Here is a 22821-nt window from a genome sequence, read left to right as displayed (position 1 = left end):
AGGCTCATACAACAGTTAAGTTAAAAAGTAATACCTTTAGCAGAACAAATAGGACTACAATCTATAACAAATATAATTACAATCTCTGTTCTATTACAACTACACATCCCACGCTGCCTGAAGAATATTTATCTCCATACATCAATGAAAGACATTAACACACGTCTGCACCAAGGATAAAATAAAGCACCAATATGAAAACAGAGCTACTGAGGCACGGTGTAGGGTTTTTGGTTTTGTTTTCACTGCTGTGTTTATGCACAGTGGAAGTCTTTCTCAAGTACTGAATTTAGTCGTCATCTGACGGCATAAAGCAGCTTAAAAACACACACCGGGACAAAGTCTGGCTACCTGTTATGAAAATGGAGGCAACTGTATCCTGAAAAAGAAGGACCAAGCACATGTACTTAAAGCTTTATACACTGACAAATACAATTCTGGAGTCAGGCTATTAGTAAAGGCCAGGGTCCAAAAACATATAAAAAAACTCTTTTGCATGGAAACACTATTTTCTCACAGAGGCCAAAAGTAGTCCTCCTGGGGATTGTGTGCAACCTGCAGGAGATGTTAAGCAGAATCCATTATCCCGTCCCCCTATAATGCTGTGAACAATAATCTGAAAATAGAATTGTATACAGGAAAAACAAATGTAAAAGTCACGATGGACAATGAAAGAAATAGAAATAGCAGGAGGAGCATATACATTGGTCTCAACGATTATTATTAATACAACAATATCACTTATTTTGAGCTGCACGTCCCCCCTCCCCCCCCGCCAATACTTTTAAAAATATGAGGCACCTCTGCCTTGAGATGTTTATGGGATTAATTTTCAGAGACGCTGAGGACCTGCTTTCCCCCACTGACTTCAATTTAAAGGTGTTTGGCTCCTCTGATATTTTTTGGCCTAAATATGTATTTAAGCTCTTAAATTTAGGCAGTCAGGTTGGATAATGTTGGCTGAAGACGCTCATTTTTAGAATGGTGTTTTCAATCTAAAAATAACATTTTTAAGGTATTTCCCCTCAGTTTCAATGAGCTTTCTTATAGTTTCCTTAAAGACACAGTATACCACGAAAGAAGGCAAAAGCTATGCAGCTGGATGGTTTCCATTTCTCATAATCTTTTTGCTGATGTGTTCAATAACACTTTCCCTTTTTTGGAACTTGGTTCACGTCCACGACTGCCCAAATAAACCCAAAGCAACATAAACAATCTCCAAAATTAAACCTAGCAAAGGAATGTCATTCCTGACTGAGCTCAGTGTTGGCAAGGGGAGCTGTTGTTCTAAAATTCACTTTCTTTTTTTTTGTTTGTTTGCGAGGTGGATTACATTAAGTCCATGCAACACAGTGAAAAATGTATTAGCTGGGTTATCCCACAAGACACACTATGCATAAAAATCTAGCTGCCTGGAATTAATCAGTTCATGACCCAGTGAATTGCTAACCCTTCCCAAAGCTTCTAGAGCAAAAAATATGCCAAAATGATTACCTGCTCGCCTGCTCAAAGTAATTTAGGTGCTATTATTGGTAGGATTCCATGCAGTATATTTTTGTTCTGGATGGAAATTGTTTTCCTTATTTCTTGCTGATGGTTATAAAGATGCTATTTTACACCGGTGTGAATGTGCGTAGGGGATCTGTACTTCCCCTATAATACATTCCTTATTAAATATACTCAGATTTCATAAGGATAGGTAAGCCAGATCTATGCACCGGTCCCATCACTACTTCATCTAACTCTTAACACAACGTGATTTGTTAGAATCTGCAGTTGCCTAAAAATTAGTAATTCCAAAAGCGTTCCAAAACTTTGTACCCAGGAGAAAGGCTATAAAACTGGCCTATTAATAACATCAACAGAATAAACACACATTATTCACATTCTTACATGTAGCCATTAGAAAACTTTATTTCTCAACACCAAAACACATGCTACTACTAATAAACAAATGTAGCACTACAATTGAACCAATTAACATCAACAACTTACAAAGCTAAACATGAAAATAAATCACAAATAGAACACTGTGCAACCAGAGGCTATGTTGAATTTAACAGTATCACTGTGTGCTAACAAGCAGTTTCCCATAAGGTAAAGGCATGTGTTTAAGCGGACATAAGGAAGTGGCTTTTTAAACAGTCCCTGATTAGTTTCCAACTTGGTCCTAACAACAGAATGCCATTATCTCCTGTCCTTCTGCAACCCCACAACCCTGTACTCCATGTGTCTGTATAGATGCAGAATAATGACTTGTGAATTTGTGATTTCACTATATCAGCGGTTCTCAAACTTCATTGCACCATGACCCCCTTCTGACAACAAAAATTACTACAGGACCCCAGGATGGGGGACCGAAGCCTGAGCCCGCCCAAGCCCCGCCACCCTGGGGGTGGGCAAAACCAAAGCCCTACCTCCCCAGGCCGGGGGGCCAAAGCCAAAGGGCTTCAGCCCCAGGCTGAGGGCCTGTAACCTGATCCCTGCTGCCTAGGGCTGAAGCCCTCGGGCTTGGGTTTTGGCCCTGGGCCTCAGCAAGTCTATACCAGCCCTAGTGACCCCATTAAAATGGGGTCGTGACCTACTTTGGGGTCCTGACCCACAGTTTGAGAATCGCTGCACTATATTAAACTGAAAAATAGATATTTTATGATTGTTCATAGCAGTGGAATTAAAACATACACAATATACCATTGCATGGCTACACATTATTTTATACCTCCATCATAATAATAACAACATTATTATTACCTGTACAGTACCATTCATGTGCATGGCACTTTAAAAGATAATATCTCTTAAATAGGTGTATGCAGGAATCTAAGTCCTCAAAAAATCAAAAAGGACCCACAAAAATTTCAGTGGGTCTTAACATTGTGGGGGATGGGGGAAAAGAGTACTTGTGAAAAATTCCGAAGACGAGTGAGTCATTTTTTAATAAGCATTAACAATTACAGTGCTGTAAAGAGTATTCAAACTATTTTTTGTTTTGTTTCGTTAAAAGGAACAGTTTTGCACAAACTTTTCAATTCAAGCCAAAACTTTAAAATAACCTAACTACTTTGGCATTTCGTGGCTAAGTAGTTACTGTAAGTCTGACTTGGAAGACTAGAAATGAATCAATAATTGCAAGACAAAAAGCTAAAGACAAAACCAAAACAACCTGCCCCAAAAAACATCACCCAAAAGAAATACAGAATTCTGTATTATTTGAAACTTTGTTTACTAGGATTTTCAATCTTTAAGCGCCCTAAGGTACCCATCTATCTGATCCTTCTGATGACAATTACTTCCCTGCAGTTTCCCTTTGGAAAAAACATTGGTCTTGGATTTGATTTATTCTTTACAAAACCAGTAACATGCTGACATACTGTAGTTTCTCTCAACTAAATATTTTCCATCCACTGCTATGTGATGAATAAAACGATTAGGAAAACATCACGTGGACTGCATAAAACTAATTTCCTTCCAGGAATATGATGCTTTAATTGAAAAAAGGCAAATGCTTGTTTTAAATTAAATTTAAAAATAATAGATTGGAAAAAAGTAGAATTGGTATATTTTGTACATTTGGTTATTGGTTACAACACTTCTCATGCAATCAGAAGCACAGGTTCTTATAGCCAGTTGGCAGCAGACAAAACAAATGTAGGATCAAAGTCTGGAATGGATACTCAGCTAGTTTCAAATAGTGAGTCTTTTCCCCATATTGAAAATATTTCAGAACTGTATTTCATTATTTAATAGAACGTACATCACATACAATAAGCAAATAATATAACTCCCTGGAAAAGAGAGTCTGGATTTTCCAAAACCAACTTTTTCATTTAGTTTTTGACAAATGAATAGTTTTGAGAAATTTACCCCCTGTGCAGACAGTCTGCACAAGACCAATATACCACTTGCTCCTAAAAACAGATCTACATTTCCCCTACAGTTACTTACCCAGAAACAAAGCCTGATGGCCAGGTTATGTACTTTGGGTGGTGGGGTGCTGCACTACCCATGGGGAGCCCTAGTTAGGCCTATCATGTACCCCCTACCCCCGGAGAGCATATGGAGTTTGCAAGCTGCCCCACACCTTGGGACTATACAGCTTGCATCTCCTAATGTGTCTGGCCACCTTTCCAAGAGAGGGTGAGTGTAGGGCCACAGCTTTGCCTTCTCCTGGAGGTGCCCACATGCAAGGACTACGGAAGTCCGCAGCTCTTGTGTGGGGTACTTCCTGTTCTCTCCCCACACCTATGTAAGGGCAAGGGACAGTCTGACCCTGAGAGAATATGGAAGTCTAACTGTTCTTTGAAAGTAAAAAAAAAAAAAAAAAAAAGATTTGGGGTCTGACCGACTATCTAGGCACAGGGGGAATTTTTATTATTATTTATATTTCATAATTATTATTATTATAATTATTTCATGTTGGCAATCAACACTTGGGGCTCAGTCCTGCAGTCCTTATTGAGATAAAGCACCCCATTAACTTGAGTGGCGAGTTTTGCTCGAATGAAGACTGAAGAACCAGGTCTCGGTGTTGGAGAACTTAGGAGTCAAAATGTGATTCTTTGTTCCATGCTTCACTCCCTAATAGCATAGTTCAATAGGGCGCAGGTGTACCAGTGGTGCAAGGGAAGACCTTTCATATTCTTTTAGGCTCTGACAGGTAATTAAATATTAGTTTCCCTTTCAATAAGTAAAGGTCTACATCATCATTTATATTCCGAGGACCAAATTCTCTGCTAGAAGTCAACAGAATTAAACCAGAAGAGAATTTCGTCCTGCATTTTTAATAGAGGGATCCACATCTAACACCCTCCCGCCATTCCCTACCAAATGTAGTCAAATTTAGCACTAATTAGCAATATCAGGGATATTCTCAGAAGGAGGACTGAATGAGCCTCGGAGGCTAAACTAACTGGTCCTCCAGGCCTAGGCTGAGGCACGTTAACTGGACAGCGCCAGAGAACCCTGTCCTACTGTTGCTCATGTTGTACTCATTGTGTGGCTAAAGAGAGTAGTAATGTGTTCATAGAATCATAGAATATCAGGGTTGGAAGGGACCTCAGGAGACCATCTAGTCCAACCTGCTGCTCAAAGCAGGACCAATCCCCAGACAGATTTTTGCCCCAGATCCCTAAATGGCCCCCTCAAGGATTGAACTTACAACGCTGGGTTTAGCAGGCCAATGCTCAAACCACTGAGCTCTCCCTCCCCCCATCAACTATCCCTCCCCCTGTTGCCAACATACTATCCAGGGATTTCTGAAAATAATAATGAATAATAATAATAATAATTTCTTTCCCCTTCTCCCGTGATAAACCCCAGGAGTGCAGGTATTTCCAGACAAGGGGGGTGAAAACCTTTCAATTATTTTCTCATTAAAACTAAAATGCTTTCTCATAACCAGAACCCAGAAGAGAGGCAATGCCAGTGGGCAAACAAATCTATATTAAGTATGTTTGCAAGAAATGTTGATATTTTGTTCCAGAAAATTCTACTTAAATTGACAGCATAGCTGAGAGTCGAGCTTATGAAATCTGAAAGGGGCGGAGGGGCCTTTATTAGAGTATCCATATGGTAATGTGTATGAAAATTGTCCTTTCCCCCACAATATTTTAAGAACACCTATCATTTGGCGCAAACTTGTTTATTCTAAAGGCTCAAGAAAGCATGCGACAGCTAGATGTTTGCTGCTCTCAAAATGTGGTTTTAACTCAAGTAATTTCTTTACAAGGTAGAGGAATTTTAACAAATTCAATTTCCTCTACATTTAAGTTACTAGCTTATTTTGTAAATTATAAAATTTCGAACGGTAATATGCTAATACATGTAGTTACATTGCCACGGACTACCCAAAACCTACCTAGGAGCCAAATTGTGCCCTCAGATACACCAAAAAGTCAACAAGTTTCATGATACCTTCCAGCACAAAAGAGTACAAGACAGGACACAGACTAAACATGCAAAATTTACCATGTGGAAAAGGAAACCCTATTGTGCACAGAATGACCTGAAAAAGACAACACAGCATATGCTGTTGGTCTGAGCAGTGGGAGTGTGGTTAAAAACAAGACTGTAAGATCACATAAAAGGCAACTGAAATCCCATTTAAAAATGTTAGAAGCCAACACATCTCCTAGATTACAGCACCTTGCTATTCTCCTCAAAGAGTGGTAACCAAATGTTGCATTGTTGTTAGGTTACCTTAACCCGTGTACGGCATTTGACTGTACTTTGCTCCACTGACCCTGCTTTCATTCCTCGTTATCACTGTGGTCCACTTCAATGCGTTTTTCACCAGTGTAGGGTCTGTAGCGATGGTGCCAATTAACCATCTTTACCACCCAAGTAACCAATGTATCCCATTAAGCATGACTAGGTGTACTTCTCTGGTTATCGATTTTGTATATGACCATTTAATTCACTTGCATTTGAAAGTATCAGGAGAAAAACCTCTAAAAACTGAACTTTTCTTAAAGCAAAAAAGGACATTTTGTTACAGGATTTAAGACTTCTGTTGACTCTGTCCGGAGATAAGAACGACTTTGAAACATTTTGACAGTCACGGTACACTAATTTACATTGTATGAGCTTTAGCAATCTTATTACCAGCAGTTGGGAATGCAAAGAGGGACTTTTACACTTCATTGTGGTTCCAAAGTACTGGCAGATGACATGTGGTCTGAATTATACTTGTCTGAAGGCTGATGAAATTCCAAAAGGATGCATCATTTTAATTTTTGTACATCTCTCTCTCTCTCTCTCTCTCTCTCTCTGTGAGAGAGTGAGATGATAATTATATAACCTTTGAACATATAAATCTGCACAGAATCAATAAGAAATATAAAGCTGCAAGTTAAAATCTACACAAACAATGTACAGATTTAGTGTAATGGGATTTTTGGCACTCCTAATCTCTGGAGTAGCCTGAATAATGTCTGCGGTATACTCAGCCTATAACCACAGAAGGGTAAGACCTCTTGTTCAACAGGAATTGACATATTAAAAAGAATATTAAAATATTCAACTTCTGCAAATGCTAAGGCCAGCCAAACTATCCCTTCATGATGTTGGACTGGTCTCCATTTAGTCTCCCTTTGTGTTCAGACTCTTCCCATCTGTAAATATTCTCATTTGTAATACTGAATTACAGTAGGTGAGTGGTTTTTTCATTGCTGTTCAAAGCAGCATGTAAAGACTTGTTTCCCAAAAACCCACATTCAAAACAAAATAACTTAATCAAGATGCGGAGATTGTAATATTCTCCATTCAGTAAATTACTTTTAAGTGAGTGTACACTTACCTAAACTGAAGCCAAAATTTTCAAACATGGGTGTCTAAAAATAGGCACTGGCTTTGGCCAGTTTTTCAGAGGTGCTGAGTACCTGCTGCTTCCACTGGCTTCAATGAGAACTGCAAGTGCTCAAAACCTCTGAAAATCAAGCAATTTTTATTTAAGTTTGAAAATCTTGGGCTATACTTCTGTAGTCATATGGTACCCTCATTCTGAGTGTGCAACTCTTATAGATGACAGTTGATACTCTGCCAGTGTACATCAATGGCGGTTGTATGTGGAGAACCAGGGCAGTATATTGAAAGGCTGTGGAGAATACGGATGTGCATTAACAATGACACTGACTGACTTTCTGATTTGCAGGAAAATGCTAGTGCTGCTTTCCAAACTGAGATGTACATGGACTAACCAGATGAAATCAGTCTGGTTCCATGTAACTGCTCTATGTTTTAAACTCTATTTAATTCAAACAGTGTGATCAGTTTTTCTGTACCCCTCAGCAATGCTAATTTTGGAATATCACAATACAACCTCATGCACCAGGGCATCGTCTGTAAACCACAGGGAGCAAATTTGGTCAGGTGTTTTATGGGTTCTTTCCACCTTCCTCTGAAACATCAAGTGTAGGAAACAGGATATTGATGGACCGTTGGCCAGATCCGGTATGCCAAATTGAACAAGTGTAGCAAATCAACTTGTTTGTGCAACTTTTAACACAATGAGCTACCTGGTTGAGATTATCGATTTATCAGACTGAGGCTGGGATTTTCAAAGGAGCCTATGAGAGATAGGTACATAAATCACACTGCACTTAGGCTCCTAACTCCCTTAGTCTCCTTTGAAAATCCAGCCACAGTGTCTAACTAGCAAGTTGGTCAATAGATTCTAGAGATCAGTTTGGTCTTGTACATAGTACTATCTATATTGCCCTTAATGCAACTTTTACCTGCTGGTGGCCAGGCCTTGATATATCCAGTGCAGTGGACTACTGCATACTGTGCTTCTCCTTCTTTTACTGGGCCTAGGCCATTCCTATATGAGAAGAAACAATAATATTAATAAAATATTTGATATCCAATAGAACTCGATACGAATACTAATTTTAATACAAATTTACCAATTACACTAATAATATTTAATACAGCTCTTACATAATGTTCAACAGCTCGAGTGCTGTATAAGCCATATCTAATTATAGGTAAGTATCATTTTACAGATGAGGTTAACTAAGGTACTCCCTAAGGAGTCAGTGACAGAGGCAGGATTAGAACTCAGTGGTGAGCTCCCAGTGCTGTGTTCACTCCATTCTGATGTAATCTCATGCTATTTGTGAAGCATGAGTCAGATTCTGATACACAAAGACTTGTTCAGGTAAAACTGGGAGATATAGTGCTAGTGAAATGGACAACTAGAAAAGTTCATTATGACATACTGTAGTGGCAACTGAAACAAACTTACCTGTATCTTTTTCGCATGGTGGTTATTCTGTTCAGAGGTAAATGATCCAAAGGGGCATTTCCACACCTAAAAACAAGCCAGCATTTGAAAGATAATATAAATGCCTGGGGGGAAAAATCCAATTTGAACCCCTTTTAAGGATATATATTCAAGTAATATTGCGTTTGTTTTTGATTGTGTGGCTTAGAAAAGTATTTTCTGAGGGCTTGTCTATACTTACCGGGGGATTGACGCACAGCAATCAATGCATCAGCAGTCAATTTAGCGGGTCTAGTGAAGACATGCAAAATTGACTGCAGATCGCTCTCCCATCGACTCCTGTACTCCACCTGAATGAAAAGTGCAAGGGGAATCGACGGGAGAGCAATCTGCAGTCAACATTGCATAGTGTGAACCCCGCGGTATTCACGTAACTGAAGTTGCATAACTTAGATCGATCTCCCCCAGTAACGTAGACAAGGCCTAAGAAGTTGTTATTACTTTAACCCTCATGTTGGTTTTTGTTTGTTTGTTTTACTTTTTAGTGCCCCAGCTATTTTCAAGATGTAAAGAATAAAAAAACGCTAAGAAAACTACTGGCTCACAAAAGAAAATCCTACAGTTAACATGAGGCTAAACAAGAAATACAAGAAGAGAAAACAGCCTGAAGCAGAGAATCCCAGGATTGGTTTAAGCAGAAATGGGCTTCAGCAGATCACAAACACTTCAAAAACAAGTACGAAAACTAGATAAACATACAATTTCGGCCCTCAGCTAAACCATCCAAAAATAATTTTCCAGATTCCAGAGGATTTATTAACACGAAGAATTCACATACTATATATTGGTGTATTCACCTATAATTCCAGCTTCCAGAGGATTAATTAGCATGAAGAATTCACATACTATATATTGGTGTATTCACCAATTACTTACGTATTAGACACTAGTCATTTGTATGTACACCCATATATATCAATGCTGCCTGACATGTGGTATAACCCTTTCTACTGGAATATAAGATAGGTACATCAAATACCTACAAACCCTAAACTACTTATGTATTATCCATGTAATGTCAAAGAAGTGTGTGTGTATATATTGGCCCAATATCTGACTACCTGCTACGTGTGCTCCAAACAGAACTAGCCAGAGAAAGATTCTCCCATCCCACAAAACTTTCTGAGATTTTGAAGTTTCTCCCTGTTCTGCATCAGAAGGAAACTTTTTTTTTTTTTTGAAAGACAATCTCAAAAATCGAAGAGACACCCACCTCCCTGCCAAGAATAGGCAATAGGCCAGTGGTTAGGTCACTCACCTTAAATGTGGGAGACCTCAGGACTTGAAGCTGGGTTTTACATGTGAATGTTTAGAATACTGGGCTAGTGTGTCAATCTTTTTCTCTGGCCCAATGAATTATTTCATTAGTGTAGAACAGCTCCAACATGAAAGACAGGAAGATCCAACTGCCCGTTGGTTAGGGCACTAACCTGGAATATGGGAGAGTCAGGTTCAAATCCCTGCTCCAAATCAGGCAGAGCAGGGTCGAGAATCTTGGCCTCCCACATCCCAGAGGAGTGTCCTAACTACTGGGATATTAGCTTTTCTGGTCTATGGCTCACTCTCTCTCACCCGCCCCCTAACATTCCATACTGGGCTTGAGGAATTTGACAGATGTTTTATCAAAACTAGCACATTCCTACAGAAAGTTTTGGTTTTGACAAACTGGCATTTTCCAATAAAAAATTTTTTGTCGGAAAACTCCTGACCATATCTAGTTCCAGCTGACTTGTACTAAAGTCAGCTTTGACTACCTAATACCTGGCTAGCCGCTATTCATGATGCCAAGTAACTTTCTGTTTACAATTTAGATCTGCATACCAGAGTATATTTATTTGTATTTCCAATTGTGTGTCTAACCGCACATTTAATTGTGTATCCACATGCAATTATCCCTTTGAAGCCAAATAGTTTTGTCTTTCAAACCATCTGAGTTTATTTTCATAAAAAAAAAGAAAAGAAAAAAAAAGAAAGAAGAAATCATGCAGCAAACATGGCAACCTCAAATAATTCACAATATTTGAGGATGTGGTGGGGTTCAGGTACAAAGACTCCCTCCCCACTAAGATATTTTACTAGTCACTGCCAGGAAGTAGGAAGAGAAATAAATAGTAAAAAAAGTTTAGAATTAGACACACAATGGGACTACACACGTGTGTAAGGTTACTCACGCACATTAGTGTTTGCAGGATCAGGGCCTTATAAGTAACTGTGATTTGGATGGCTGTTTCGAAAAGCTGGGGAACAATTGTAAACTGGATATTAGTTCTGGCTCCTGTCTGCTCAAAGACCTCATCACATGATCAGTAAACATGGGCCAGAGGATAAAGAGGTGCATCCTAAATGATGAACAGCAGATTGAATACTCTTACTGAGTCAATATTTGCCTGAATTAAATGAATTTTATATACAGTGGTTACAAATTAATAATAGAAGAAAATATTCTTAGAGTACATGAGAGGACACGTGTATGATACTGGTTCCATAATTCCGAAGCACAAATGTAATTCCTGTTTCTCAGCCCTATAACTATGGGGCTAAGTAGCAGCTTGGAGCATTGTGGAGAACTGGGAGAAGAACGTGGTATGACAGTGCCTTAAAGGAAACATGCAGGGGTTTTGCTATACTGAAAGGAATGCTGAAGCCTGCTCTTCCTTCTAGCTGAGCAGCCTCCTGTCCTATCACTCTGCTGCCATTTGCCCTTTGTTTGGACAGTGCTACCACCACAGCTAGAGTCTCCTTGTTGTGCTTCTCAATGCGAGTAGCCAAATTAGAGCTGCCGCCTGTGTAGATAAGCGGGGGTGGTAGAGTTTCTTCACTCCTCCACAGGACCCACATAGGGCCAGCCACAATATGGTCTATAGCAGGGTCGGCAACGTTTGGCACGCGGCTCGCCAGGGTAAGCACCCTGGCGGGCCGGGCCAGTTTATTTACCTGCTGACGCGGCAGATTTGGCCGATCACGGCCCCCACTGGCCGCGGTTCACCGTCCCGGGCCAACGGGGGCAGCGGGAAGCGGCACGGGAGAGGGACTGTTACATTTATACCACTACTTCTAGGACACTTCCAAAGCACCCTCAAATTGAAGGATCTCAAGGAGCTTCACACACCTGAATTGATTAGATTTAATAATTATATTTAATTAGGATGTGTTTCACTTTACATGTTCGAAACATTATGCACATACAAAGTAATCAAACAGGCTGGTCTTGGGCTTGATTTGACCTTCAAATCTTTTGGTTTGTTTGTGTTTTTGCATAATTTATTCTCAGCGTACAAATTGGAAACAGGCAGCAAATGCGATGGTGTGCTTGTTCCCCTCAAAGTCACACTGATGGACCTTTCACCACATTAGATCTACTTAATGTTGTTATTACAACTATTCATTTCTGTAACAGGGTCACAAAGAGGCCACATTCAGGATCAGGCTCCCTTGTGCAGGTGGCTCTTGTTAATCACTTTTTTGCGTGTTATTTGGCAAACAAACATCTGAACAGTCACAGAAACTTACCCGAAGTTTGAAAATTGTGAAATAACTCCCCCCTCAAGCCCCCCCCAGATCTAACGTTTACTCATGTATTTAGGATTAACTAGTTGATCATTGGTTAATTTTCACATAGCTGGCTAACTCAGTCAGTAACTAAATTCCTGCTCGTCTTCAACCTATTTTTAGGTATTACTGGTTTGTTGGGGAAAAAAACAAAAAACATGAACCCACAGAGCCAAGTTTCCAGTCTACTTTTGAAGGCTTCTTTCCAGAAGTATTGATTTAAATAAGCAAACTTTAAGAGACAATGGTTTACATGCCAGTGGTTAAGATGGTCTGAGGCTCTCTGGAAAAGCGCACAATATAGCACTCTAGTACAGATATGATTTAATGACCTACTTGTTAATTACAGGAATTACAGATTGCAAATTGACACTAGATATAAAATGTCTAATCAGCATATGACAGTACATCTCATATTTTTTAAACCAGGTCAAACCTGATAAAATGGACAAAAATCTTGAGGTCTGAGAAGGGATAAGAGTATTGAAGGAATAGAGAACTGTGTACCTCATTCTGCAAATGAAGGAACGTCTTGATCCCATGCACATCCTCATTGAGGACTGCTGACCTTCCTTCTTTACTGTTCCAGTCTTCAAGTCCAAAATTCGCCCTAGAAAAACCAAGGAGAGCAATTCATGATCTTGCCTTTTGCCTGCTAAGAACTGACACAAATTAATTTTACATGGGCCCCCAAACGGCCACACGATAGGTAAAAAATTCTGGAAATTATTAACACAATGTGGAAATGAACCAGCGATATGGATATGAAATGCTTCATACAGCATTAAGCAAGGCCCTCTTCCCTCTACGTTTTTTCAATGAGAACAGTATCTTTCACTAATACAGGTTATACAATTTTAATAGCAAGGCTATTTTTTTAAAAATCAACATTTTGTTTTGGTATAGTGTAGCAACAAACCTAGTAAGTGTAACAAAAGATGCAGCTCTGTTGGTATTAAAATGAACGGGAAACCTAGAATATAAAGAAGTCTCCCCATAAATACACAATGACTTAGTTTGGAAATAAGTTTATTCCCACATATTAAGCCCTGAAATTACTGTCAGATATTTAGATCTATAGAATTATTTTATTCCCACAGGGAATAGGAATTAATTGAAGACATGCACATCTGTGAATGGGAGGAAAATCTTTACAAAACACTTTAAAATTGAATATTTTAAAAACAGAACTAAGTAGCGAAGAGCATTCCCTATTGACTATCAAGGTACATTAAAGGTTTTTGGTGCTGTAGGAATGTTATTCTTACTAACCAAGAGCTGGATTGTGCCTTCACAGCCTGGAGCAAGGGGTAGTACATAAACCACACTAGCCCGGATGTAGTCCTGGGAGGCATTGTTATTTGGAGACACCCCTCTAAGGCACAATTCCCTCTCAGTTCCTGCAGGGTGCAGGAGAATGGTGGTCATTTGATGCAGGTCTGTGCTACCAGCAAGTTATGGCACCATCTCCCCCAGCTCAACTGTGCTGGCCAATGCGCTAGAGCAGTGGCTCTCAAACTTTTTTACTGGTGACCCCTTTCACATAGCAAGCCTCTGAGTGCAACCCCCCCTTAAATATATAAAAAAGTGTTTTTAATTTGTAACACCATTATAAATGCTGGAGGCAAAGCAGGATTTGGGGTGGAGGCTGACAGCTCGTGACCCCCAATGTAATAACCTTGCGAGCCCCCGTGGGGTCCCGACCTCCAGTTTGAGAACCCCTGTGCTAGAGGGACTGCGCCAAGGCTCATCCACTCTCCGCAGTCCAGGTAGCTTGCAGAGGGATTTAAGTGGGGAGAGTCACTCACTTCTCTATTCTTCCTGCACTGGCCTGTTTCCAAGCCACAGTCTAGCCTCCCAAATTAATAACTAAAGTTTAGAGGAAAAAAAATCACTAGACAAGCGTCAATTCACAGATAAAAGTAACAATACAAGAAAGCACAGATAATTAATTTTAGATACTGTAGAGAACGTGTGAATACGAGACCAATTTTCCATCCATTTGATCAGACAAATCAAATTAAGCAATTTTATGATTTTTTTGCCTTTATAGCAAATCACTTCCCTGTACATGGAAAGGAGGAGAAAAGTTGCTTTCAGGGAAAAAAAGATTTTTAAACTGAAATAGCCAATATAAATACCTGAAGTGAAGCTTTTCGTAAAAACCAGGAATAAAAATGCCTTTCAAAAAAGTAATAGAAATATTTCTGCTTTTATCACTAAGCAGCATGCCAAAAATATATAAGCACCCTCTACAGTATTAGATGGCTACTAAGTTTAAAATTGCCCATATGTGTTCCTTTGGCACTGAATGCTTTGACAAAGCATGTACCCGAAAGTCACAATTTTAAGAGTAGTGTTTCACTTTGTAATGTCTTATGAAGATGTGTCAGATAATATTTAATGGGCCAGAGCGTGCCCTGACTTACACTCCATGTAACATCAGTGACACGCATGGGGAGTGAGTCAGAAAATGATTTTGAGCAATAGATATTATGACACAGCTCTCAAGCAGCTTGTTTCAATTATCACTCAAATGTTTATTAGTCTTTGCATAGTTGGATCAATACAACTTGTTGTTTATTATTAGAGTTTATGAATAAACGTTTAATATTAAAATAAAGGGGAAGGGGGGGTGTTAATATTCATTAAACAGATAAAGGGCCAAGTTTTCAGCTGCCCTTCAACTAGTTTCCAAAATTGTGCTCATGAACATAGGCTCTCTGGGGCAAGAACGGTCTCCTACAGGACTGGGTCCTCTAGGGACTGCTGTAATACAAATAAAATCATCATCATTATAATGATGTTAGGGCTGCAGAGTATGCATGACTGTAAACTGGGCAGATGCCTCACTACCCAGCCTGCATGTACCAATGCATTTGTACACACAGGCAATGGTGGAGGAACATCTGTGGACACAAGTTTAGAGGCTAGTTTTAAAAACATGAACCATGTAGCATTTGGAGCCCCTGTGTACTATATATATTGACATTACTTCTCACACACCCCATTAGTACAACTATAAGAGGGAGGTCCTGATTTCTAATAGTGCCAATTAAGATACATGCATCTCAGATTGCCACTGATGTAAACCTAAGACTGTAAAAGAGGCTGTGAGACAGCATGACGTGTGGCAAAGCGTATTTTTCCAAGAGCACTAGGGGAAATAAAAACAGGCTTTCAGCCTTTATCCACACTCCTAATGAGGTCTGGAAAGACATAAAATCCTGATCTAATGCTGTAGCGCAATGTCTGTCATGATATTTTATCAGTGTGATGACACAGGACTGCATCAACACAACATGACCAGGTACCGATGCCACATTACAGGCTCATCCCCCTCTCTCACCACTCCATTCTTGACTACGTGGATTGCTCCATTCCTAACTTAATGGGGTTAAGAAATGAGGGTCCTGGCATTTTTTACCCTGATGGATCCTGTTGCTTGGCACTCCCCCACTTTGTCTGGCACACACTTATCAGGCAGTTTGGGCAGATCACCAGTCACTGTTGCTCCACCTGGGAGCAAGTACCTATCAGAAGTGTGAATCTCCTACAGTGTCACATGTAGGGCTTGGAAGATCTGCTCACGGCTCGCGGATCAGTGACACAGATGGCCATCTGCTTTATCATCTCCAGAACTACAATTTGTTACAGCTGCTCACGTGGTGGACCCCAGAGTATGCCAAATTACAATCAAGCACAGAGCAAATAAATCACAGCTGCATGCCATACGAGCAGCTAAGCTCTATATTCTGATGATAATTCTGTCATAAGATCATAAAATATTCATCCCTCTGTGTGCTTCTGCATCTGTTACACTAATACAGTTTCGCTGGTGATATATGCTCATTTAGGATCTCTCCACAGGAAACACATGTGCAAAACATATTTGATTCTGATGCCGGCAACAATATTCTGATTAATAAGGAAGTTTTGCGGAATAGTAATACAAATTACTGTAATATAATACTATACACATTATGTGCATCTTCTCTTTTTTTTCTAGTATATATTGTAGATCAGACTTAAGAGAAAAGGTCCAATATGGGTAACACATCAACGTTACCATCTGGATCACTAATCAGCTTTTGCAGTAAACTATTATTTTGTGTGTAGTTTATTTTAGTCTTAAACTAAATCCTTCCCCTGCTCCAGATCTAGCAAGCACAGTGCCCACCTTCCAGCCGCAACACTGCTCTGAATGACACTTGGGCCTCATCATCATTATAGTATTTGCAGAGCTTAAATTACACTGTAGTTTGGTTTGCAGAGAAAGAGTGAAAGAAAAATTGAGCAGAATTACACATAGAAGCCAACATATAAACTGCTTCGATTTGGACATAATTGATAACTTATTGAAAGTTCCCCATTACAGTTCAAATTCAAAATGCAGCACTGTTTAAACCAGTGTGAGGCAAACTTACAGCCAAACCAGGGCTGCTCACTTAGGATGCAGCTGCAACTTATCACCAAGCAGGGCCTGAGTCAGATGGCCCCAGGCTCAGGTATTTCAACAACCGCAGCACAATTGCAGATCAGTCTGAGCAACAGTGCTACCTGGCCAGGAACTCTCCTGCTGCCTCACAGGGCACCCGACTCCAGAGATTCCCAGCCTGCTCCTGCTTCCTCCCCAGCTTTGCCTGGGCCCAGCCTCAGTATTGTCTTTGCTCTGCATTAGCCTCGCTCCAGCCTTGTTACTGACCCGCTCCAGCCTTGCCTCCACCTCCTGATCCGCCCCAAACGCTTGGGCTCTGACTCTCCGGTTCTGACCTTCCGTGTATCTGGACTCTGGCTTTGGTATCAATTTAGCTTGTCTTTGGACTCTGACCATCTGCCTTCGACCTCTGGCCGGCAGCTGGACTCTGGCTAGTTCTGATTCTGGTTTGACTACAGACTCTGAACTCGGGTATTGACCCTGGCCCGTCCCTGGATCTTAATTCCAGGACCAACCCTACGCCTAGCTGCGACCCACGCTCCAAACACTAGGCCTGATTATCAGAGGCCTTGCCTGACACCCAACAATACACCATATGTCCCCTGAAAGGTGAACCACAATACAACCCAGGCTCCTGATGTCAGTTACTATTGCTGTTAGGTGCTGCCAAAGTCAATAAGCGTCATGAGAGACAGGGTTCAGAAGATGAATTATCTGTGTAAAATTAGAAAGAGCCATGCAAGGATCTCACCACTAATAAGAACGGCAAGTAACCAATCCAAAGCAGTGATGATACAGGCCACAGATGCTCCGATACTGTGACAAATTTTCAAACAGGTTCTAAAAATGTTCCCATAATGATCACAGGTGCATCTGTACACAAATACAAAACCCTGACCCTTGCATGTGCAAATGGGTATTTGTGTATGTACTAGCCCATTTGCCATTTTGATACTCAAATCCTTTTTTCATAACAGAATATTTGAGATGGACCTATGCCACAAAGTTCAGACCCAAGTCTGGAGTTTCTCAATGTTCGTGGGGTTTCCAAGCTGGGATTTTGGCTCAAGCCTATCTTTATGCAATAGCTGCAGACCGTTCAAAAATTTGGCCATCTGTGTTTAAACATTGCATGCTAAATTTTATAAGTGGATAATCAGACAGAGCCTAGGCTTTCTTACTTTTTTCCCATTCTTTCTTTGGTGGATTTGATTCCCACTAGAGAGAGAGGCAAGGTGGTTGAGGTAATATATTTTATTAGACCAACTTTTGTTTAAGAGAGATAAGATTCCCACTAGACAGCTAAACCTAATTTCTAATTCTATAGCAAGCTTTTTTTCTCTGTTTGATTCCTAGATCCTACAGTGTCTCTTCCTACAGGCAGTAATTTAAGGACAAAAAAGCATGGTATGGCAAGGTAGAAGGTTACAGCTTTACTTCTTCAGGAATCCTCCCTACAGAGCGTCCTTCAAGTCCAGTTTCCTTCCAAATTCCCTTCTTCCCAAAGATAAAATTATCACCATCAGACAACATTATTTTCACAATGACAGGTGAGGGATTGGGGTCTGCTGCATGGCAGTGTAATACTCCTCTTGAGAAACAAAAGACCATCTCTTCTCTAAGCCTGGAGAGATTTCTCTTCTCTCAGTCCCCAGCAATGTACAATTGGCAAGGTGCATAATGGGACTTTCTACCTAACTCTGGCATCAGCCTATCCCTGATGTTTCAGAGGCAGAATCTTGGACTTCATAGAACAATGGTCTGATCTGGTATAGTAAATCTTACATTCCCTTAGACATCATCACTAACAGCAAATATCAAGCTTCACGTAGTAGCCCACAGAGTCTCATTTTTAAAGGACAAAGTTAGCTTTTTTACAATTAATCTCAACCCCTTTATTTTCTAAATATTCTTTTTTCCCCCTGTAAAGATAAAATAAATGACAAAATTAAAAGTTTGGTTTGGCCAACATATCAAAAGATGACTTTGTGCTCCTTGAAAATACTCCACATGCTGATCAGGGAAGCCAAATAGAACACAGGAACACTGCACCAAAAGAATCCTTATGAAAACCAAAAACATCTTTATTGTGGTATAATAAAAAAGGAGCAAACCAGGATAGGGATACAGGAAAACGAGAGGAAATGATTAACAATGAAAGCAAACTAATGGTCAAGTGACTGATGCTATCTGATGTGGTTCCAAATATAAACTGACCGCTGAATTTAAGGGTCACTGGACAAAAGACTATTCTACAATGGTGCGAGTTACTAGAATTTTAATACTTTTAAAAGGTAACAGAGCCAATCTTAAAGATTATGTGCATGGAGAGTAATTTCAAATAAAACTGCTAGCTGCAACTCTACCATACTAAACAGCAATGGTCAGAAATGAATGATTGATTATTAATTATATTTGTATTGCAGCAGCACACTGGGCCCCAATCGTGGAGAAGGGCCTCGTTGTGCTAGGCATTGTACAAATGATGCTCCCTGCTCCAAAGAGCTTACAATCTAAGGATACGTCCACACTACCCGCCGGATCGGCGGGTAGCGATCGATCTATCAGGGATCGATTTATTGCGTCTCATCTAGACGCGATATATCGATCCCCGAACGCACTCCCCGTCGACTCCGGAACTCCACCAGAGCGAGAGGCAGAAGCGGAGTCAACAGGGGAGCCGCAGCCATCGATCCCGTACCGTGAGGACGGGAGGTAAGTTGATCTAAGATACGTCGACTTCAGCTACGTTATTCTCATAGCTGAAGTTGCGTATCTTAGATCGATCCCCCCCTTTGCCCCCCCAGTGTAGACCAGCCCTAAGTAAATTCTTGGGAGAATTTCAAGAGCATGATACAAAATGAAGTGCACTTTACAAAGTTATTTCTATTATGGTAGCTCAATCAAAGAACATGAAAGGTTTGGATGGAGATAATGTGATAGAAGAACTGCTCCTGTTCCACTGAAATCCATGGGGAGCAGGATCAGACCTGTAACATGAGAATTACTCATTCTTGCTTCTGAATAAGTGATCAAATAAGTTTCCAGAAAGCTGAATTTTTGCAGCATTGATGAGCAATCAGAACAGATGATTTTCTTTTAGTTGACTCTATGCCAGTATGGAGAAATGTGACAGACATCAGAATTTAGATTTCAGCAATTTTAATTTGATCTTTGGTCACTTCATCCAAACTGTATTGAGAAACTCTGATATACACCAGTTAAGTTTATTTCTTCATTGATGTATTTCATCACCAGCTTACTTTTCAATTGTCATTCTATCCGCATGCACCGACTGGTATTAAATATTAAGGGTCATATCTCAGCAAGTGTAAATTGAGATAGCTCCATTGAAATCAACAGAGCCAGTGGACCATATGGCCTGAAATGCATAAATAACAGTGTTTCAAACGGGTAGATCAAATTGTCTAAACCTGATCGATCCAGCTACAGCTGCATTTACCATCGGACATTAAGAAGCTAATTCTGACTTATCGTCATTGTTTTACTGCATTAATACAAAAATCAAAAGGAAAAAAAATGGGTGTTTACATTTTTATGCTCTTAAAATCATTAGTAAAGACCACTGCACATTTAAGGCAGCTCAGACAGGGCTTTAAACTATATTAAGTTACTACAACAGGATATATTTACATCTTCCCCATGGATCCTCGGTGTTTCCAAATTGGCCTAAGACTAATATGTTCCTAAGGTAAACGGGAACACAAACGCAATACTCTGAGACTCTCCTTCCTCCCTGGAACCCGTTTTTTTTTAAACGTATACACAGCCACAAGCACATGAAATAGGATGGTCCATTCGAAAAATGTCACCTTCGCATCAGTTGTGCTCCTAAAATTAGTATGTTATTTAAGATTTGTATGCAGGTAATATTCACCATATGCTAGGTACTGTCTGCGCACATGCACAAGGACACAGGCTCTACCCTAGCTTACAGTCTAAGGCCCCAATCCTGCAGGTGACAGTGCTCAGGCTGACTGCTGCACTCACAAGATGCTCCATGGACTTAAATGGGGTTTGCTGTGGATTCAGCACAGAATCTGCATGCTGTCCATTGCAGGATAGGCCCTCGGAAGATCAACAAGAAAGCAAGCAAGCTCGCTCTTAAATATCCGAATATGCAAGTTATACAAATATCAACAGTACACCTTGTAATATTACAATGATAAAAAAAACAATAAATTAATCAAATAAATCCAAGAAAAATGTTCATCTCTGGTCCTCATTGAGGAAGAAAAGACACATAACACTCTACAATTAAGAAGAGCAACAGCATTTTTACTCCAGGCTACGCATTCAAAGATTGGGGTGAGTTTTAGACTAGCCCAAGTTTTACATAGCCACACAATTGTCTGTATTGTACACAAATACCAATGTCACGGTGTAGATCTCTCAGGCAGAGCCTTGCTAATCTTCTGTTCATTATACCACCACCCCTTTGTGCTCCCTCTTTAGCTGGTATCCCCTTTTCTCTCTTTAATCTGTGACAAAACTACATGAATTCTTGATTATGTTTAAAATACATGGGGGAGGGAAGCATGAAAAACATGCCACTTCAACACACACTGGAATATGACAAGCTGAAGAGATCGAGAGCGCGCACGCTAAGCTTTCATGCTTGACTTCCTCACTGCAAACCTCTGCCAAACACAACTGCAAGATGAGAGTGGCATTCTTTGAAATATCCACTTTCCATTGCTTTAGACATACCATGTACATGATGTAGCACCGCTAGTGTTCTGTGCATCACGTAATTAATATATCATGCAGAACAGATGGGCTTGATGGTTTTTGCATATTTAAAATATATAGAATATTTATTTTGTATAAAATTTTTTAAAAATATTCACATTTTTAATTCAGAGGAAAAAAAAGAGGTTCTGGGTAGCACAATGGGTGCCAGTTCAAATTCTAGCTTAGATTATGAGTAAAATGAGTTTGATGGGAAAGCCTCATTCCATGTTTGCATTTGGCCACCATAACTAGCATGAATAAAATCCCTGCTTCAGAAAGGACCAGAAATTGAACAGTGAAGGTGGTGAGGTGAGAGAGGGATGGGTTGATTTAGGTCAGCCCGGAAGTGTACCTGCGGGAGGGGAGGGGGGGGAGAGAGCTTGACTGGCGTAATGCCTGACTCATGCCAATGCTATTAGTTTCTCATTTTCCTGAGGATGAAATAAGTACACAAATGAAAAAAGAAGATGAAAAGTTATAGCTAGTGAAAAGTGTAAGGTGCAAGGACCATAGGATTGTGTGTTTAACATAAAAATGCTCATCCCAATAAATAGAAATGCAAAATTAATCAACTTTCTTCAGATTGTAACAAATCCGTGACCATTTATGACTGCACAGTTGTCACAGTACTGCAAGCCATGGCAACTCAGAACTACATGGGGGCAGCACAGATAGAGCTCAGATCCTTCTGCTTCAAAATCAGAGGTTCCTACTACATAAGTGAGAATCTTCTTCAGCTGTGAGCAGTATAGGGCCTATGAAACAGCTGAATAGTTCTAGTTCTGTCCAGCAGAGAGCAGTGACAGAGGTGCACACAGTACATTAATGAGAACTTATGATTATGTACACAGTGAGTTTCTATGCCTACAGATAATAGTTCCCAATAGCCTAACATATTATGATTTACAAAATGTCCTGATGAATTATAGCCAGATCTGTACACAAATAGCACCAGTAAGAAATATACATGCTCACTACTTGATATATAAAGAATACAGGCTGTACGGTTGATTTATTTTTCTTCACAACTATGGATATGATATCTTAATGAATAAGTGGAGCTACTGTAATCTGTTAGCTCCAAATAAGTGAAAAGAAATCTCACCTTATCAAACTATTAAATATGCTATTTAGAATGAGTATATATTCTATACTGTGATTTTCAAACTGTGGGTTGCAACCCAGCACTGGGTCATGGAATGTAAGGCACTGGGTCACAGAGGCTCTGGTCAGCACCGCCGACTGGGCCGTTAAAAGTCCTGTCGGGGGTGCTGCCCAGCTAAGGCAGGTTAAT

The 22821-nt window shown here is 40.1% G+C and overlaps 1 protein-coding gene across 12 annotated transcripts in view; it reads right to left on the bottom strand.

The window, feature by feature from the left end:
• The window catches only part of ARNT2 (aryl hydrocarbon receptor nuclear translocator 2), a 200227-nt gene that overhangs the window by 49022 nt on the left and 128384 nt on the right, over positions 1–22821 (bottom strand). For all 12 annotated transcript variants that reach the window (XR_010590958.1, XR_010590955.1, XR_010590954.1 and 9 more), the window contains 3 exons: positions 12842–12944; positions 8747–8812; positions 8235–8320 (listed from right to left, as the gene is read on the bottom strand). Coding sequence is in view for 5 of the 12 variants with exons in the window: in XM_065559322.1 (XP_065415394.1) it covers positions 8235–8320; positions 8747–8812; positions 12842–12944 (255 nt within the window). In the remaining 7 variants the exon portion in view is untranslated. The remainder of the gene's footprint in view (positions 1–8234; positions 8321–8746; positions 8813–12841; positions 12945–22821) is intronic.

Source organism: Chrysemys picta, chromosome 10 (genome assembly GCF_011386835.1).
Source record: "Chrysemys picta bellii isolate R12L10 chromosome 10, ASM1138683v2, whole genome shotgun sequence".
Taxonomy (NCBI): Eukaryota; Metazoa; Chordata; order Testudines; family Emydidae; genus Chrysemys; species Chrysemys picta.
Note: the sequence above shows the minus strand (reverse complement) of the source record. Positions and strands in the feature narration are given on the sequence as shown.